General features: G+C 36.4%; 3 protein-coding genes across 3 annotated transcripts; all 3 read right to left on the bottom strand.

Moving 5' to 3' along the window:
• Positions 1 to 122: 122 nt before the first annotated feature.
• Positions 123 to 7642, bottom strand: LOC110613637 (protein CNGC15b). Its single transcript, XM_043956050.1, has 8 exons — positions 7474 to 7642; positions 6879 to 7275; positions 2410 to 2956; positions 1999 to 2211; positions 1605 to 1906; positions 1324 to 1435; positions 937 to 1173; positions 123 to 848 (listed from the first exon to the last, which is right to left on the bottom strand). Exons 1-8 carry the CDS (start codon positions 7640 to 7642, stop codon positions 192 to 194), a joined length of 2634 nt encoding a protein of 877 aa, XP_043811985.1. The 3' UTR covers positions 123 to 191.
• A 4341-nt stretch (positions 7643 to 11983) lies between these two features.
• On the bottom strand, positions 11984 to 15679 carry LOC110614024 (protein CNGC15b). Its single transcript, XM_021755473.2, has 8 exons — positions 15446 to 15679; positions 15239 to 15306; positions 14636 to 15131; positions 14337 to 14546; positions 13694 to 13989; positions 13419 to 13530; positions 12923 to 13159; positions 11984 to 12835 (listed from the first exon to the last, which is right to left on the bottom strand). The coding sequence occupies exons 2-8, from the start codon at positions 15271 to 15273 to the stop codon at positions 12197 to 12199; spliced, it is 2025 nt and encodes a 674-aa protein (XP_021611165.1). The 5' UTR covers positions 15274 to 15306; positions 15446 to 15679; the 3' UTR covers positions 11984 to 12196.
• A 406-nt stretch (positions 15680 to 16085) lies between these two features.
• On the bottom strand, positions 16086 to 19609 carry LOC110613636 (protein CNGC15b). Its single transcript, XM_021754861.2, has 6 exons — positions 19063 to 19609; positions 18541 to 18753; positions 18162 to 18454; positions 17776 to 17887; positions 17412 to 17648; positions 16086 to 16923 (listed from the first exon to the last, which is right to left on the bottom strand). The coding sequence occupies exons 1-6, from the start codon at positions 19585 to 19587 to the stop codon at positions 16294 to 16296; spliced, it is 2010 nt and encodes a 669-aa protein (XP_021610553.1). The 5' UTR covers positions 19588 to 19609; the 3' UTR covers positions 16086 to 16293.
• Positions 19610 to 20324: the final 715 nt, after the last annotated feature.

Below are 20324 nucleotides of genomic sequence, written 5' to 3'. Positions count from 1 at the left end.
ATTTATTTTGAAAATATTAATTAAGAATATTATTAAATATAAAAATATAATTTAAAAATAAAAATAAAATATGGTATTTATCTTGAAAAAAGAAAAAGTTGAATATGGTATTTATATTCTTCTGCATAACTGACAGTAAACTTATCTTTAACATCTAAAATCAAGTATCTGAAGCCATTTGGAGACTGCTGTTAATTATCCATCCACTCTTCATCTGAAAAATCAGGCTCTTCTGGTTTCTCTATTGAGCTTGCAGCATCAGAAACTGACCCTGCAGCTGATTGCTTCTGCTTTGTAGTCCATCTAGCGCTTGCCACCAGGCTCTCAGCCAGTACAGACCAAAATGACCCTGGCGGAGGCATCCCAGGCTCAAGTGGCTCGCCCATTTCCTTGAACTTTCTGTGCCTGTGCCATGCAGCTTGTATAGTAAATGCTGCCCATGTCCTCCACTGATGAGAATAGAATCTGAACTTGTGCCTAAGCTGTTTACTGTTTAGCCTTCTAAATTGTAATGCTACAAATTTCAAGTCCTGTGCTAGGAGAGCAAATGCTTCTACTTCATTGGTGGCCTTGACAGTTCGAGTAGACGATGGATAGGGCACACGTGGACGTGGGTCCAATGCCCATGTCAGCAACTCCTCACCACAGAAGTCACCTGGACCTATTCGACACAAGTTGAGTTGTCCATTGCCGGTGTAAGAATCAAGGTGGCCTCTGATTATGAATAGCATTTGCTTCACAGGGTCACCTTCACGTACTATGCATATGCCTTGGATACATAATGCTGGCTTAAGCCTCTCGCAGATTGCATCCAACATTGTTTCATCCATTTCATCAAACAGGGGTGTCTGTGTGATTATAAAGATTAATTAACTCATGACCAAAACAATATCATCTTTAGTTAATGAAGATCGAATCAAATCGAATCGAACTTACACGTCGAACTATATCAAAGCATAAGTGGCGTTTAACCTTTCTTCGGAGATCCACTGGAAAGCTTTGAATAAGGGTTTCTTCATCAACACCTCCAGTAGCTAACCATTTATATTGATCATAATTTCTCACAGACTGCCTTAGTTCTATAGGCAGATGCCTCTGATGCATCCATTGTTCTTTATCAGCTCTCTTAATCTTCCATTCCTCTAGCCTTTTGGTTGTAGATTGGAGGTACCTCTGCCAGTATTACATTTTTATATAAATATGAAATCAATTTATAGTAATTTACAGTTATCCTGATAATAAAATGTGAAAATGCAGCTGCTCATTAATATATATATATATATATTTTTTTTTTTTTTTCTGGTGTTTGATGGAAGGACTTACTTGCATATTCCCAATAAGCAAGGCAAACAGTGAAAGTCCAATAATCCCAACGATGGTTACAAAAATATTTTCTCCAACTCGGATGCTTGTAATTAGATTTTGTCCAATAGTACTGTATGCAAACATTGAACTAAAAATAATTAGATTCCTTTTGTTTTCTCCGGCTCATAGTATGAAACTTCTGGGTTAGGTCATAATTCGATCCAATGGAAAATATATCCAAAATTCAAGCAATAAATAAATAAAATCATTCAAGTCATAGCAAGACTTGTTATTATTACCTGACATTCTTCAAACCCCACCAGAAACAGTAGAAGTACTTGTTCATGAATGCTGCACTTCCTATATTAAGTTGCAATACCCCAATGTATATGCCATATTGATAAGGGCTGTTGCCGCTCATACTTGCATTACATTGGTTTGAGATATTGGTCGACAGGAACCATTCAGACCTTCGAGGGTTTTTGACTTGCCGGCAATCAAAGAATCCATTTGGACAATGTGAATTCTCAAGATTGCAGACACTGTGCCAGCAATCTTGAATTCGTTCCAGCGAAAGCAGATAATAGCAAGCTCCTGAGACCTGTTGCAATTGAGTGAATAGACTATGTAACACAAAGTTTTTCGATCAGCCTATGAAAATAGAAATGACAGATATTAGATTGTTTTACTGACATGGGAGCCGACCATATACAGGAACAGATTATAGACGGCTCCTGTCCATGCTTTTTGTGTCACAACACCAGCAGCATCAGCAATATGCGACCAAAGTGGAAATATAAGAAAGATTCTTGGAAGGTATTGAATCATAATTAGCAACCAAATGATGTTCTTCATGTGCATGATTCCCCAGCCATCAATATTAGGAATAATAAACCAAATCAATATCTGAAGAAAAAACCCAGCATTAAACAGCAATCATGCAATAAGAAAAGTGAAAAACAGCGACCAAATTTACCAACCGGACGAAATAACCATAACTATATTATACTTTTTTGCAGATGCTATGGAAAGACTAATCTGAATATATATATATATATATATATATAGAGAGAGAGAGAGAGAGAGAGATTTCTGTTAATTTACTTGAGGAAAGGGCAAGGCAGCAATAACGTCTATCAGAAAGCCATGGCTTAGGTATCTTAATGCAATCTTTGAAGAGTTTATTACAAGCTCTCCTCTTCCGAGTACTCGGGAAGATGGTGCAACATAAGCTGTATGAAATCTGACAAATATATGAATCACATAGAAGACATCAGCTATTGATCTTATGATGGTGAGGATGATTTTGAGATTAAATGCCATGTCTATACACAAGTCTCCGCTGATGATTGGCACATAATAGAACAAAGGATCCACAAAGAGTGAAACCAAACATGCCACTAAGAAAGTCATGTTCCATTTGTAAATGGTTTGGCCTTTAGGATCCAATATCTTGTTCTTTGTAGTGTCGTAGTCCTCTGAAAACACCCTGCTCAATACTCTTTCCTTGAAGGATTTTCCTTTCTTCAATATAATACCCCTCCTTGATTTTGTTTCTGTTACTCGAGTTCCATCAGGTTTGCTGGTGATGTTCGTTGAATCTTCTACTGTTACAGTCGGCGGATTTGATTCATCAGGATCAACTTCAACTCTAAATCAGAAATGAAAAAGCAAGAAACAAAAATATTGTGCTGTTATATTCTTGAAAGCTGATAATAGTTTAGATTAATTAAGCATGCAACACTTACAGACATCAGTACGATTCTTGTACGTACTTGAATCAAAATTAGAAACCAAGTTTTGTTAAGGGACGAACCTGACAAATCTTGAACTGCCAAAACGACCCATGATACTTCTCTGGTAGTTTCAAGAACCAACGGAAGCTTGCTTGGTTTTCCGCATGCAGGGTGTTGAAATCCAATAAGCAACTCAGAATTTTATTTATTTATTGGGTTCATTTAGATGTAAACTAACTGTGAACTTCATTTGTCTGTGATTGGATGCATGGTTGGAGCAGGTACGAGGTTTGATTTGCCAGTGACGTCTAATACCACAAATTAGACAAGTAAATAATTAGGGAGGAAGGTGAAGGTTAAGAGCTCATACGCTTAAGTTGGTGAAATTTTCTTTCTTGATGATGATAGCTTCTTTAGAATGAGGAAGCAATTGGACAAGAAATTAGTCAACTTGGCTTATGTATTTGATGATACAATCTGCAGCACATGCTAAGAAGATAATCTATATATACATAATAAAGTTAGTCTCAAAAATAAATTAATCTAAGAATGATAATTGACACTCTATTTAGATTTTGATTATCTTATTATATATTATCATTAAATATAAAGTACCCTTTTATTTATTTTAGAAAATGTGACTTTTTACTAATAAATAAATAAATATGAATATTTTGTTAATATATATTTTTCGTGACAAATTCAAATTTTCCTTACAATTTTTTAGCTTTAATTTTTTTTTTCAAAAAATATAAATTTTTTAAAATTTTATTTCAGATTATAATAAGAATTGATTTAATAGAATTTTGAGTATTAAAAGATTCTTTAACCAATTTGAAACATAAAGAAAATACAGTTGCTCAATTTTTCCTAGCGCTGAATTAGGGGGAGATTATTAGTATTATTTGTAGGAAAAATGAACAAATCTAATGTTCTATAAATCCCACGAAAAACAATAAAAGTACTTTGGCAAGAAAGTTGATCTTGAACTTCCATTTATAGTAAATGAATTATATTAAATTATTTTAAAAAATTAAAATTTTTTTGAAACAGCCGGACCCAAACTGACCCGAATAACTTTTGGACCAACTTTTCACGTAGCCCAAAATGGTTAACCCAAGTTATTTAGTAGTTCTGTGCTCGCTATTATATACAATTCCAATTTCTGATAATCTTCCTGAGGGACGATCAGCTGCCGCAATTCCGCAAGCAGGCAGCTGACCGTTACACTCGGTCCCGCTAAATTTTACGACGTCCTCGTCGCAACTGAATTCACGACAATTGCTAATCAGGACCAGACTCTTTGGTATTGTGGTTAGCTAGTACCTCGGGCGGCTCCACCTCGTCTCTCACGGGTAGCCCTTTCCTCGCAGGCCCACTAGCTCCGCATAATTTGTCTGACTCAGGGTGGCTCTGATAGCAATTGAAACATTCAGGCCCAAATTGATCCAAATAACTTTTGAACCCACTTTCCACGTAACCCAAAATGATTAACCCAAGATATTTAGTAGTTCTGTACTCGCTATTATATACAATTCCAATTTCTGATAATCTTCCGATGTGGGACGATCAACTGCCGCAATTCCGCATGCAGGCAGCTGAGCGTTACATTTTTATTATTATTAATTTTTTGTAAAATTTTGATTTCAGGGAAAAAAAATCTTTCCATCAATGATTAGATGAAATACCTTGAACTTATATTGCTAAATACATTGTTATGACAAATACACATATTAGGAATACACCCATTTATAATTGTAAAGAAATACAAAAAATTTAATGTTATTTGACAGTAAAGTTTACATATCCACGTGCAAAATATAAATAAAATTTCACTATGATAAAAAAAAATAATACGATTTGATAAGCGGTTGTCGAAGCCGTAAAAAATAAACCTATTAGACAATCAACAATAAACTTGTAGATAGTGGCAATAGGGTCGAACTACAGAGAATTGATACCAATGATTTTCCTAATAATGACTAGGTCAAGTAAATAACAAGTAAATAAAAGAGGGGGGTTTGATTTGATGAATTAAAACTAAATAGTAAAAGAAATCAATAATTTAAAGATGAGTAAATCAATAAGAGAAAAGCTTCTAGTTGAAGTATGGATCTTTTTCAGATTGTTTAGAATTGATCATTGATTCTTTAATACTCCTATTTATCTCAACAAATTAGTTTAGGATGTGGAAGACGCTTCTCACAATCCAAATTCCTCCTTAGTTCTAGTTTGATTAGGAAACGTTCGCTAATCAAACACTAGTTAACAAGTTGCCAAGGAACGTCCTTGGGGCCTTTGGCATCGAACAACTGTTGACTGCATTAAGACTTAGAGAAACCCAATTCTATCCTTGCCAACCGCGTGGTCAAGTTTAGATTATGCAATTTGATTAAATGTGTATTTGAACAACCTAAGCAATTACGGACCTAAATCATTCAAACAATATTACTTAAGCAATTTAAAAGCAATGGGCCCTTATTGATTCTAAAAGCAAAGTAATAATTATGGAAAGCTCAAATTGCATAAATATTGATAATAAATAGAAGTTTAACTATGGAGATTTAAATCTCCCAATTCATCACAAAATCTGAAATTCACCAACTTCAACTAGAAAAGGAGGAATTTAGCCACTCATGGTGGACTAAATACACAAAAAGATGAAAAGAAAAGAAAAAGGAAAGAGGCTGCAGAGTTTCTGGCGAGGGAGAAGATGCTGACTAGCTGATCAGAAGATGCTCCTTTGCTGGTTTGGAGGTTGCTCTTTTATAGCTGAAGAATTCCATCCTTCTAGGGTTTTGAAATCCCTTTTTAATTTGACTTGTGATTCCTCTTTTGATGTTGAATTTAATTGCAACTAGAATTCCTTAAGTGAGAAACTCTTTTGTGGCTCTTGGAATTGTTTTGGTAGTGATTGAGTTGGATTTGGACTTCTGAAAACTCAAAATTCGGTTTCCTGAACAATTTCCCGCTCTGCTGTATTTTCTGCTGTCATTGTGATCGGAGCAGTGATTTGGGCAAATCACTGGTCCAATCACTTTCTGCAAGTCTGTGCTATCTCTGCTAGTGATCTGGGCAGTTTCTGCGAGTGATTTGACCAGTTTCTACGAGTGATTTGGGCAAATCACTGACCCAATCACTTCTGCCTGTTGCCTCCAGGTTTCTGCTTCAGCTTGATTTGGGCAGTGATTTGGGCAAATCACTGACCCAATCACTTTTTTGTCATTTTCTGCACTTTTTTTCCATTTTTTCAATTTCTTCCTTTTCTGTAAAAACAAGGTAAAAACCATAAATTAAGCTAAATAATGTGTAAATAAACAATAATAAAGATCATAAAAATGTGGCTAAATTATGCTTGATCACGATTTCTCAAAAAATTATATGGTTCTGTGTAAATATTGTATTGAGAATTTTAAAAAAATACACCGACATTAGAGTTAAAAATATCTTATTTTTTTACTATAACTTTTTTTTTTTTGTGAAGGTGGGCAGGCCACCATTATTTTTTATTTATTTGAAACGAATGTAGGGCGTACCCATACAGTCAGAAAGTACAATGCCTTTCAACAACTGAGGCAGAGATTTAAAGGAAAAAAACAAATAGATCTCATGGATAATCTGCTCAAAAGAGCCAAATAATGAGCCGCCTTGTTGCCCTCTCTGAAATTATGATGGACCGAAGAAGAATTAATAAGCAGTCTAATATCTTCAATCATCTTGTTCGTTGTTGAGGATGAGCAGTTCAGAGCTGATATTAAGGCCATTGAGTCCGTTTCCACTTGCAAATTAAATAATTGGTGGCTATGACACCACTCCAAACTAACTTTCAAAGCACACATCTCTGCAGCAAGAGCGTTAGTTGCCTCTAAAGAAAAGGAGATAGCTGCAACAAAGGAACCAAATTCATCTCTTATAATTGCACCTCCTGACGAGAAAGATGGAGTGAAGGAAGCATCGATATTAAGTTTCAAAAAACCAGTTGCTGGTTTTTTCCAATAAACCAGCATGGGCTTCAAATTCTGCAAACCGAATCCATCAGGAAGAATATCTGACAATTGTGGAAATGGTCGAGCAAACTTCTTCATTGAATTAGCTATTCCCCAATTAAGTATAAAAGTGGCAATCTGATGCTTAATTGCTGGAAAGAAAATAGCAGTATCTCCCCAGGTTATGTCGCAGTAAGCTTGCCAAATATAGAACAAAATTACCACTGGTACCAATCTACAAATTCGGCCTGCAAAAGAATTTTGTGAAAAAGATAGCCACCAAGTCATGAGCCCCTGGCTCAAGGTACCTTTAGTCGATATATCAGGCAGCACATAAGAACCAAACACTTTCCAAATCTGCTGAACAGGGTTACAGAGATAAAAAACATGGTTGACCGAAGCTTTTGCCGATTGACAAAAGGGGCAAGCTGATGCGGTCTATATACCAAGTTTTTGCAGTTGAGATGGCAAAGGAATGGCATTTCTCAATATTTTCCAAACCAGGATTGAGAACTTCAGTGGTATACTATTGTCCCAAATCATTCGATGAGATAAAGAAGCTCCTCGACGCTGTCGAACTTCGCTATATGCTGCAGCTAACGTGAAATTACCCATATGACTATTTTTTCATCTCACCGTTCCATTTTCAATTTCAATTAACTCAGCACCAATTGAACTTGCATGGCAGATGCGCTTCCAAGAACAAGAATCCGGTGATTTATATATCATCTCTCCTTGCCGATGATACTTACTGTGCATATAAGCAGACCAAAGAGAATCTTTCGAAAGGTACAACCACCACATTTTCAGAGAATAAGCTTCTTGTAGAGAGAGTAGGGAGCGTAATCCAAGACCCCCATCCTCCTTAGGCAGGCAGAATTCCGAGTACCTTACCCAATGATGCTTTGGTTGCGCCGATGTTGAGTTCCAGAAAAAATCTGCAAATTTGCCCTCCAGAGAGTTCATAATAGATTTCGGCAAGAGCATAGATCCCATGGTGTGTATAGGGATAGAGTTTAAAACATGCTTCATCAAAATTAATCGACCCCCAGGAGAAAGAAATTTTTTTGTCCACCCCATCAATTTAGCATCAACTTTCTGAAGCAGCTCCTTGCAATAAATTGCCCGATTTATCCCTTGGTAAATAGGAGCCCCAAGGTAGATAAAAGGTAACGATTTTCTCTTGATACCCAACAATTGTTCAAATTTTGAAACAGTGGCTGGAGTCGCCTTTTTGGTACAATAAAAGGAACACTTTTCAAAATTAATTAATTGGCCCGAAGCTGTCTGATAATCAAGCAAAAAGTTCCTGAAATTATGAATGCTTTTGACATCTCCATTTATAAAGATAAGAAGATCATCAGCAAAAGATAGCTGAGACACAATTGGACAATTCCTGCCAAGCTTATAAGGAAATATTTTCCCTTGATGAATAAGCTGTTTAAGACCTCTAGTAAAGCATTCTGAGGCTAGGATAAAGAGAAGAGGAGAAAGCGGGTCACCTTGTTTCACTCCGCGCAATGGTTGAAAGAATCCATAATTGATGCCATTAACCATTACCGATAACCGAGTAGCTGCCAAATTAGACATGATTAATTCCACCACCTGATTAGAGAAACCGAATTTAAGTAGCACAGCTTTGATATACTCCCAAGAGACTCGATCAAATGCCTTTGCCATATCTAATTTAATCGCCAAATTGTGACCTCTTGTCGTCCTATCAATCTCATGAACCATCTCATTAGCTAAAAGAATATGAGAATGAATGGACCTTCCCTTCATAAATCCAGCTTGTTCAGGCGAAATAAGCTCACCTAAGAAAGAAGATAACATGTTAGCTAGAATTCTGGTACAAACCTTACTAATGAAGGTAGCAAGACAAATTGGCCTAAATTTGCTGAACGAATCCGGATTATCCACCTTAGGGATAAGAACAATACGAGCACTGCTAAGAGCCTTCGGAATAGGAACACCCAAATAAAACTCTTTAATTGCACTACAAACATCCCATCCTACTATATCCCAACATGCCCGAAAGAAAGCACCATCAAACCCGTCCGGACCTGGAGAGCTGTTTGGATCTAGCTGCCAAACTGCCGACTTAATTTCAGAATCTGTAGGAACCTGCTCCAACATAGAATTTTGCTCAACGGAAACAATTGTTGGAAGAAAGTCAATCATTTTATCAATATTCCTTGAAGGCTCACAATCAAAAAGAGCCGAGTAAAAGTTCACTGCCTCTTGACCAATTTCCGCTTGCTCAGAGATCCAGATCCCATGAGAATTTTTAATTTCAGCAATCCTGTGCATCCTCCGAGTGACTTTCACGTAGTTATGAAAAAATTTTGTAGTAGCATCCCCTTCGCTGAGCCACTTAATACGCGATTTTTGCCTCCAAAATGTCTCCTCGAAATTCAATTTTTGAATTAAATCAGCTTGTCTTTTATTCCAAGTAGTCCTATTTATCGATGAAGGATCCTTATGAAAAGCATTTTCAGCCTCCTCCACATATTTTTCTGCCTTGGAGATGTTATCAAAAATGTTACCAAACACCTCCAAGTTCCAAGTACGAATGGCAGATTTTAATTTTTTTAATTTAATGAATAAAGCTCTCATGCCACCTCCATGAAAAGAAGAAGACCAGTTATCCTTAACTAGCGGAATAAAGGACTCATGTGACAACCACATATGCTGAAATTTAAAAGTTTTTGGCGCATTGAATGATGTAGCCTTGCATTTTAATAATAACGGTGAATGGTCTGAAGTAGATTTCCCCAAATGTCTCAAAGCAATGTCATCAAAAAAGTCATAAAAAGAAACATTTGCAAGAAAACGATCAAGCCTCTTCCAGACACGCCCATTTCTGCGAACTCCAGTCCAAGTAAAAGAGCATCCAGTAAAGGGAATATTAATCAGTTCACAACTATCAGAGCAGGTACTAAAATCTTGCATGCCATTTAAATTAGGAGTACCATTCCCTTTATATTCAGATAAATTTTTTATCACATTAAAATCCCCGCCTACCAACCAAGGCCCAGAAATTTGCTCTGTCAAATCACAAAGATTTCTCCAAAGAGACAAGCGAGCCTCTCGAGTGTGGTAACCATAAACAGCTACCAGCGTAAGTGAGATGGAAAGCGAAAGGTAGCGAACAGTGCAAGTAAGCATTTGTGACACATCATGAAAGCCAGACAGAGAAACAAAAGAAGCTCTCCACATAATCCATATCTTATTATCCAAAGAGGAAAAAACATCAGAAAAACCCAACTTTGAAGCCCAAGAAATCTTAGTGTTCTGATCAACCATAGGCTCTAAGATAATAAGAATAACAATTTGATTATCAATACACAGCTTATGAAGACGAGAAAAGGAAGAATTTATACCTCGCAAATTCCAACTCAGAACATTCATTGAGAAAACTTTTTTGGGACAGTTGAAGTGCGAGTTGATCGTCGAAGACCAGCAGATGATGGAAGCTTTTTCTATTTAGACTTCTTCTTACGGACAATGGTGAAGCCCGCTTCTATGGGTCTCTCTGAATTTGTTAGAATAGTTAGCAAGTTAATCCTCTTAGTTAAATTATTGCTAATCTCCTGCCACTCTTCACAGCTATGGTTCTCAAACCTGATGGGCAAATTGTTATCCGAATGATACGCAGTCAACTCAACCTCCGAAGTGTAGTCGGCATGATCAGAAAGTGTCTCTATAGAATCAGCAATCATTTTCCCCGCTGCAATTAAAGAGTCAATCTCAGAGCTAGAAGGCAAAGGAGCTTCATTCGTCAAACCAGTCCGATAATTCATAGAGGTGTTCAAAGTATCAGAGATGACAATAGGATCATTATGAATAGAAGCAAATGAATTAATTCTCGCAACAAGTAATGGGGATGCAATCTGAGAACCAGCTTTATTGTCCACAATATTACCCTCGGTTGTATCTACTGCAGCATGTTTCAGTTCATTTTCTGCAGGATTAGACTCAACATTGATTTTTCCTTTAGGAACCCAAATTTTTGCTGGTGGTTTAACCTGAGCCTCATCGACCTTTATGATGTCCTCTGGATGATTATGCACCGAAATACAAGATTGTGTTTTATGCCCCAACCTACAGCATGACAAACAATAATCCGGCAAGTTTTCATATAGAATGTGCTGGAAAAAAACCCCATAACAATCATCAATCCAAATTCTGGGTTCTAAATCTTTAGACAAATCAAGTTCAACACATACTCGAGTCGCCGAAGGACGACATCTTGTTGATGTGGCAACATCCACCTTTAAAGGATTCCCAATAAGATTAGCTATAGGAAACAAAGCTTCCTTCTTAAAGAAATGAATGGGAAGCCCCTCAAGAGTAATCCAAATAGGAATTATTGGGCAATCCATATTAGGGCGAAAGTTTGGGGTCCATTTAGAGACCCGCATCGAGAATTCCAAAAAATACCAAATCTGTCGAAGCCAACAGCGATGATAATCATCTTCTCTAACAAAGTGAATAAGAATATGTTTAGAATCCAAGAGACCCAATTTAAAAGGTCCTGAAAAACCAACAGAATCGAAACACTTTTGCAAGGTTTTCATATTAGGACGACCAGAATCAAAATAACCAATCAAAGCATATTTAAAATCTTCCACCAAGAAATCAATCTCATCAGGAGAGAATGAAATTGAAGGAGCACCTTTAAACCGAGATGGTTTTTTAGAAGTTAGTGAAACAGATTTCACCGATTCAAAAGACCGATCAATAGGAGTGGAATTTTCATCTTTCAAAACCGCAGCGTAAGATCGGATTTCCGGACCGGCCAAGGCCGGCGCCGGAGGAGGACGAGTTGCCGTGGCGAAGAAGAAAACGCAAAGAAAGTTTATGGCGAAGAAGATTTTTTATCGTTTTAAAATACGTTTTCATCTTTTACTATAACTTTTATTCATGTGAATATAGATTTTACTACCTAACTATAAAAATTTGTCGTACATTTTTTTAATCGTTCTTGTACTATGATTGTGTGACTATGTATGCACCTAAATCTATGTGCATGTTATAGGAAGTTCTTATTACTATATGATGGTAAACCAACATAGTCATTTCAACAAATCTAACAAGTAATTCAAAAGGATAGAATACTAAAGTTAAATTTCTTAAGAAGTGAACATCTTGAGATTCATAGCTAAGTCACTTTGAGTCTACTGAAAAATCTGGATCAGTGGGCTTCTGCACTGAGCTCAAAGTAAAAGCATCTGACCCAGATTGTGGTTTATATTTGAAACTCCTCATGACACCTGCAGCTTGATTATCTGCACATAAAGCCCAGAGTGATTCTGATTGATCTTCAGTCATTTCCTTCAATCTCTTGTGTCGACGCCATGCTGCTTGTATGAAACAAGCTGCCCATGTTCTCCACTGATGAGAATAAAATCTGAGTTTGTGCTTAACTTGTTTACTATGTAGCCTTTTAAACTGAGCTGCTACAAATTTCAAGTCTTCTGCTGTAAGAGCAAATGCCTCCACTTCAGAAATAGCTTTGACAGTACAGGTGGATGAAGGTAGGATGATGGTTGAGTGCAAGTCTAAAGCCCATGTCAGCAACTCTTCACAGCAGAAATCACCAGGGCCAATTCTGCTTGAGTTGAAGAATCCAGTACTTCCATCATTGGTGGTGTAAGAATCAAGTTCCCCTCGAATTATGAACAGCATTTGGTTCACAGGATCACCTTCATGCAGCAGAAACATACCTTTTGCACATAATTCAAGCTTTAGCCTCTCACAGATTGCATCCAGTGTTGTTTCATCCATTTGATCAAACAATGGCACCTGTTTAAAATGCAATGAACTTTTATGCAAATGTGGCAAATTTATCAGGGCATGAATATGTTCATAGGATCGAAGCAATCAACTTACTCGTCGAACGAGATCAAAGCATAGGTGACGTTTAACCTTTCTTTGAAGATCTATCGGAAGACTTTTGATAAGGGATTGTTCATCAACACCTTTGGTAGCCAGCCACTTATACTGTTCATACTTCCTAATGGACTGCTTTACCTGAGGACTTAGCTGCCTGTAATGCATCCATTTTTCTGTATCTGTTCTCTTGATCCTCCACTCTTCTAATCGCTTAGTCACAGACTGAAGGAATCTCTGCAAGTCATATATATATGTAAGATCCCATGTTGGGATTTGAAGACGGTGTAGGCTAGTTTTAGCCGGGTTGTTACAATTTGCTTTTATCACTTCTCAGAAGTTCGCCTTTAGAAAAAGGAATGATTTTGGAATCTCACTGACAATTTCTTTAGCATGTATTTGTTCATGAGCTAAAAGCATTTGTGTAAGTTATTTCAAATCTAGCAAGAAGTTAAAATTCCACTAAGACAGAACATCAGAACACAAAAAGACTTACTTGCATGTTGCCAATGAGCAATGCAAAGAGTACAAGACCAAGAATCGCGACAATGGTAACAAAAATATTTTCTCCAACATGAATGGTTGTAACTAGATTTTGTCCTAGAGTACTGCACACAAGAATGAAAATAAGCATTAGAATAGCCATGGATGATTCTGAACTTTTGGCATTTCAGTAGAAATATAAAATTTATTACTGCAATTTTATTCTTTGGGGGAGATAGCATTCTGATACACTGATCAAAATATTTGCTAATGAATTTGATTGTTTACCTCAGGTTTTTTAAACCCCACCAGAGACAATAGAAGTATTTGTTCAAAAAAGCTGAACCTGCAATTCTTAATGACACTGCATCACCATATATGCCAAACTGATAATTCAGTTCACTGTTTGGTTGACATTGATTTGTAACATTGCTTGACTGGAACCAGTCAACCCTTGTAGGATCTTGAGTGTTGCGGCAATCGAAATATCGATTTGGGCAGTATGGCTTCTCAAGATTGCAGGCTCTATTCCAGCATTCTTCCTGTCTCTCAATTGATAAAAGGTACCAGCAAGCTCCTGAAACCTGTTTACATGAAGAGAATGAGCTTGTTTAAGGTAGTAAAGTTTCAACCTACATATATAAGATCTGTAGACATATAATTTAAAATATAATATTTTAAATTATAAAAAATAATGTTTTATTATTGAAAAAATAATATTAACAAAAATACAAGTACAGAGAATTAATTAGACTTATTTCCATTTTTCAATTGACACAAAATAGTTAACCTAAATTATTTTACGCTAGCTATTATACATAATATTCCTAACTCATACACAATTTCAAGTGATGATGAATATCTTAAGGAGACAGAAAACTGGAGAGAAATTCTAAATCAAGCTTAATATGATTAGGAAGTTTTTACTGACATGGCCAGCTAACATGAAAAGCAAAAGGTTGTAAGCTGCTCCTGCCCATGCTGTTTGCATCATAATACCAGTGGCCTCAATTTGTGAAGAAAGTGGGAATACAAGATAGACTCTAGCTAGGTACTGAAACAGGATGCTAAACCAAAGGATATTCTTTGTGTTTATCACAGCCCAACCTTCAAGATGAGGGATTATTACCCAAATCAGCATCTGAAAACATAGACAATTGTCATTACAACACCCATTATCATGACTTTAATTTCTCTGAAACGGCCTGAAGAAGTAAAGAAAATTTTTACCTGAGGAAGGGGTAAGGCAGCAACAAGGTCTAACCAAAATCCTTTGTGCAGATACCTCTCTGCAATTTTTGAAGGTTCTATAACAATCTCTCCTCTTCCAAGTACACGAGAAGAAGGAGCGACGTAAGCTGTATGAAATCTAACCAATATATGAATCCAATAGAAGATATCTGCCATTGATCTTATGATGGTGAGAATGAGTTTGAAAGGTGTTGTAATGTCTATGCACGCATCTCCTCTAACTATCGGTAAGAAGAAGAATAAAGGGTCAACAAACAATGAAACCAAGCATGCTGCAAAGAAAATCCTGCTCCATTTTCGAATAATTTTGCCTCTAGGATCCAATATTTTGTTCTTTGCTCTCTCAAAATCCTCTGAGAACACTCTATGCAGTACTTTTGCTCTCAGAGATTTTCCTGTTTTTCCATTATGAATCTCTTCATCTTTGTTTTCTTCGATTGTGCTGAGGTCTGCTACTTGAAAATTATCATGAACTCTGAACCATATCAGAAAGAAAAGCTGAAATGTTATAATCGTAATGCAAACATATTTTTCATATTAATCTATTGGTATTAAGTAAAATGAGATTCAATCAAAGAAAACCTTATAAATCTTGAACCACCAAGCAAAAAACCCATGTCAGGATCCTTCCAAAAGTAACAGTATTGTTCCTGTCAGGATTCCATAATGAACTCTTTATGAATATTAGGCTTAGAAAAGTCTGAAATCAATGAAAATTGAGTTTGAAGGAAAAGAAAGAGAATTACATAATTGTACATCAACTTGAAGATGATAGTTTGGAGACTATACCTTCTTTCACCAGCCTGTGCAAAGCAAAGAAACAAAATTCTTTCTCAATCTGAAAGTTCAATAAAATCCCACAAGTTGACCAAGATAGTTTCAGGATATCATTAAATTATCAAAACAATGAACAGGATGGTGCAGAAATTTAAAAATAAGTGTTTGCTTGTGAAAGAGTCCTACATTTCGTTTTTTTTTTTTTTGCCAGGAATTTGGCCTTGCAAATTGAAGTTTGAACTTTGACTCAGATAATTTGTTTGTTTATTCCATCTGTAGTGCAATAAAACCAGCTCAGTTAAGCCTGTCCCTAATGGCAACTGCTGGATCAGGTACATCTCATGATCTCAGAACTTAGGCTCTCATAAAGTAATGAATAAAATATGCACCAGTAATACATTTCCCCTTAACTTTACCGACAATATGCCTGTCAGGACTTAACTCAATTCCACACCACCAGCCTGCAGCATCCTGGAATCCACCTATGAGTCGAACTAGTTAGATTTGATGCTATTTGTCAGGTGACAATTGCGACTCCTTTACCATTAAAGTAAATAAAGTAATAATTTATAACGTTTGCCTTAGACCTGTTTTTGCAGTAGTGTTAGAAAAATTATACAAGTACCGGCAACTGCTTACTTATGTCATAACATGAGACAAAAGTTAGGAATCAACCAATGTAATAGAGTCTATCCCCCGAAATATCCAGGTAAGATTGATGGTTTATTCATTTATACATGACACAGTTCCACCTGATGAGAAGCATGCAATAACAAACAGGATGTTTCTTGATGACTATAATGAAACAACAGGTACCATTTTTAGCCTAAATTCTTAAACAATTGAGAAGGAAACCATGCTTAGCCTGCCGAAAAGTCTGGCTCAGCTGGCTTCTCTAGCCCGGATTGCTTATATTTGATATTCCTTCTTGTGCCTTCTATGAGACTCTCTGCATACCTATCCCAAAACGACCCTGGCGGTTGCACTTGAAGCTCACTGCCACCCAGTTCAGCAATCCTCTTAAATTCTTTATGGCGGCGCCAAGCTGCTTGTATAGCAGTTGCAGCCCATGTTCTCCACTGATGAGAGTAGAACCTGAACTTGTGCCTAAGCTGTTTGCTATTCAGCCTTCTAAATTGCGACGCAACAAATTTCAAATCTTCTGCTAATAAAGCAAATGCTTCCACTTCAGTAATGGCCTTGATGGTGCGTGCAGATGATGGAAGGGGGATATTGGAACGAGAATCCAATGCCCATGTCACCAACTCCTCACCACAGAAATCACCTGGTCTGATCCGACAGGAGTCCAAAAATCCAGTACAGCCACCATTGATGGTGTAAGAATCAAGGTGACCTCTTATTATGAAAACCATTTGGTTTACAGGGTCACCTTCACGCATAAGAAACATGCCTCTGGTGCACAATGCAGCCTTAAGCCTCTCACATATTGCATCTAGCATAGTTTCATCCATTTGATTAAACAATGGAACCTGCAAACCATGTCAAAAGGAAAATTAGGGACCTCAAGAAATGAATCACCGATATAGATAACTTCACCATTCTACTCCAACTTATCTCTATTGAGATAATCCACAATACTAGAACACACACTCAATCAACAATCTGAACAATAGAGAAAAACACAAGAAAGTTAATGTGTTTAATCCTAAGGTTTACGTCCACAGACAAGAAAGAGAGCTCCCAAAACATTGACCCCAATATGTTTTCCAGAATCTCACAAAATACAACAAAGAAGAAAACACAATTCCCATTTTGTATTCAATTCGGATTGGGTCATAGTGCAAAAACTTTTCTGAGTTAGATCACAATTCGGTCCATATGAAAATATATACGAAATTCAAGTCACATAATTAATAATCTCATTGTAATCTGGCTCTAAAGTTCACTAGCTTCTTACCATTATTGTCTGCTGCTAATGAGCATATACACATTGGTAAAATCAAAACAGTAGACTTACTCGACGAAGGAGATCAAAGCACAGGTGGTGTTTCACTTTTCTCTGGAGATCAACAGGAAGGTGTTTGATGAGGGATTCTTCATCAACTCCTTTATTAGACAGCCACTTGTATAAATCATATTTTCGAACAATCTGCCTCAGATCTGGAGGTAGATGCCTATGATGCATCCAGTTTTCTGTATCAGTTCTCTTAATTTTCCATTCTTCTAGCCTGATGGTTGTGGATTGGAGGAACCTCTGCCAGACACTAGCCCACATAAGATGATTCATAATCTTCACAATCTTCTCTGTGAAGCTACCGTTTCTTCTAAAGGTTATGTATGTGATTTTTTTTTTTCTGGAGAGATATAGTTGAAAGACTTACTTGCATATTTCCAATGAGAAGTGCAAGAAGTATAAGACCAAGAGTTACAAGGATGATTGCAAATATGTTTTCTCCAATGTCAATGCTTGTAGTAAAACTTTGGCCAAGAGTACTGCACATATCAATTAAGATAGAACATTAGAGACTCTGTTAGCAGTTGATTGTTTAAAGAGACCATGAAGCAGTTTTGCATTTTTCTCTTATGGAAGTTCAAGCCTTGTCAACATCTACAGGATTGACTTAATTAATGTTTCTGATATTAGCCCTTTTCCCAACTAAATAGAGTAAGCCATGCCAGATTCATATTCATATATAAAAGATATTCATATATATATATATATTATATGTATATATCCAAAATTCAAACAACATAATCAACAGATTACCTTAGATTCTTTAAACCCCACCACAGACAGTAAAAGTATTTCCTCAAGAATGCTGAACCTTGAACATTATATGTCACTGCAGCACCGTATATACCAAATGGAAACAAGTTATTATTTGGATTACATTGACTTGTAACATTGCTTGACTTGAACCACTCAATTCTCTGATAATCTTCAACTGTGCTGCAATCAAAAAATCCAATTTGACATTGTGGATTCTCAAGATTGCAGGCCATTTTCCAGCAATCTTCTTGTCTTTCCATTGATAGAAGGTACCACCAAGCTCCTGAAGCCTGCTTAAATTAAAATAATTCAACAGGTTGAAAATTATTTTGAATCTTACAGAAACAGGCATCAATCATCAAAAGCTTGTACTGACATGGCCTGTCAACATGAAAACTAAGAGATTATAAGCAGCTCCTGTCCATGCTTTTTTAGAAACAACACCAGCCCCCTCAAGGATTTGTGATGAAAGGGGGAACAAAAGACAAACTCTTGAAATATGCTGAAACACAAGGATTAGCCAGAGAAAGTCCTTCCTGTTTGTCACTTCAACAGCTTCAATATTGGGGAGAATTGCCCAAGCAAACACCTGACAAGTCGGGGGAAAAAGCTGTTATTATATAACACTACAACAAATTAAGCCTTTTATAGCGAGATTTTAGTGGAAAAAAATTTTATCACTAAAGGTGCATTAAAATTTGTAAAAAAAGCACTATAATTTCGCCACTAAATATCAAAAATTTACTACTAAACCTTTTAGCCTCGCAGTATTTGTGGCGAGCAAGGGATGAATTTGAATTTCGCCACTAAATTTTAGTGGCGATTTTTATCCAAGAAGATCTAATTTCTTATACTAAACAGTGAAAAATGCACAGAATTTATCATTGCCACCACTTGCCTGAGGAAGGGGAAGTGCAGCAAAGAAGTCTAACAAAAATCCTTTTCTCAGATAGCTTAATGCAATCTTTGATGAGTCTATAACAAGCTCTCCTCTCCCAAGAACGCGAGAAGATGGCGCAACGTAAGCTGTATGGAATCTAATTATTATATGAATCACATAGAAAACATCAAGCAATGATCTTATGATGGTAAGGATAGTTTTGAGAGACAGAGAGATATCTATGCAGAGTTCTTGTCTGATTATTGGTAAGTAAAAGAATAAAGGATCAACAAAGATAGAAAGCAAGCATGTCCCCAAGAAAATCTTGTTCCATTTGTGATGAATTTTCCCACTAGGATCCAATATCTTGTTCTTCTCAAAATCCTCAGAAAACACTCTTTGCAATACTTTTGAAGTTTTTCCTGCCTGAGCCTCATTGAATCTGCGCCTGAGCATTGTCATTTCAACACCGTTGCTTCTTCTCTGGAGGTCCTCCAATTCCCCATGCGCAGCTTCAACTCTGATTCTTCCATTGGGACCCATTATTCTTCTAAATACAAGCTTCATAACGAATGAATCAACTAGTGTTTTCTTTAAATTAATTTGCCTCTTTTTTTTCAGTTTGATTTTATAGTTTTTTACCGTAAATTATGATAGCAAAGAAAAAAAAAATTTACTATTTAATCTCTATATTATAATAAAACTACTCAATTGATCTATCGATTTTGAAAAATATACTAAAACTTTTTAAAAAGTCTATTAAGTAGTGACTCCATTAATTTAGCTTCTATTTAGTCCCTGTTCTGGGTCAAAAAATTGTGCGAAACTAATGGGTCTGCAAGGAAATGGTTACCCGTATGAGACGAAGTAGAGCTGCTCGAAATACTAACGAACCACAATATCGAGAGTCTGGTCCTGACTTAGCAATGTTACCCGATCCCGCACGATAGGATTGCAATGGGGACATCGCAAAATTGAGCGAAGGAGAGTGAAACATTCCAGATCATTAAAATATGTAAAATCAAAACCGTATATAATAGTTAGCACGAAACTACTAAATAACTCAAATTAATCATTTTGGACTAAGTGAAAAATAAATTCAAAAGTTATTTGGATTAGGTTGGATTGGCTTGTTACAATTTGAATTATAAAAAATATAATGCATCAAGAATTTAAATTCTAAAATGCAAATATAGAATGTGAAATGCATGATTAATTTTTGAAAATTCTAACAAAAATTCGACAATATTCCAGTCTAAACTAGACTTTATTATGTTTTC

Source organism: Manihot esculenta, chromosome 4 (genome assembly GCF_001659605.2).
Source record: "Manihot esculenta cultivar AM560-2 chromosome 4, M.esculenta_v8, whole genome shotgun sequence".
Classification (NCBI taxonomy): domain Eukaryota; kingdom Viridiplantae; phylum Streptophyta; class Magnoliopsida; order Malpighiales; family Euphorbiaceae; genus Manihot; species Manihot esculenta.
The sequence above is the reverse complement of the archived record's forward strand: the minus strand, read 5'-3'. Positions and strand labels throughout refer to the sequence as shown.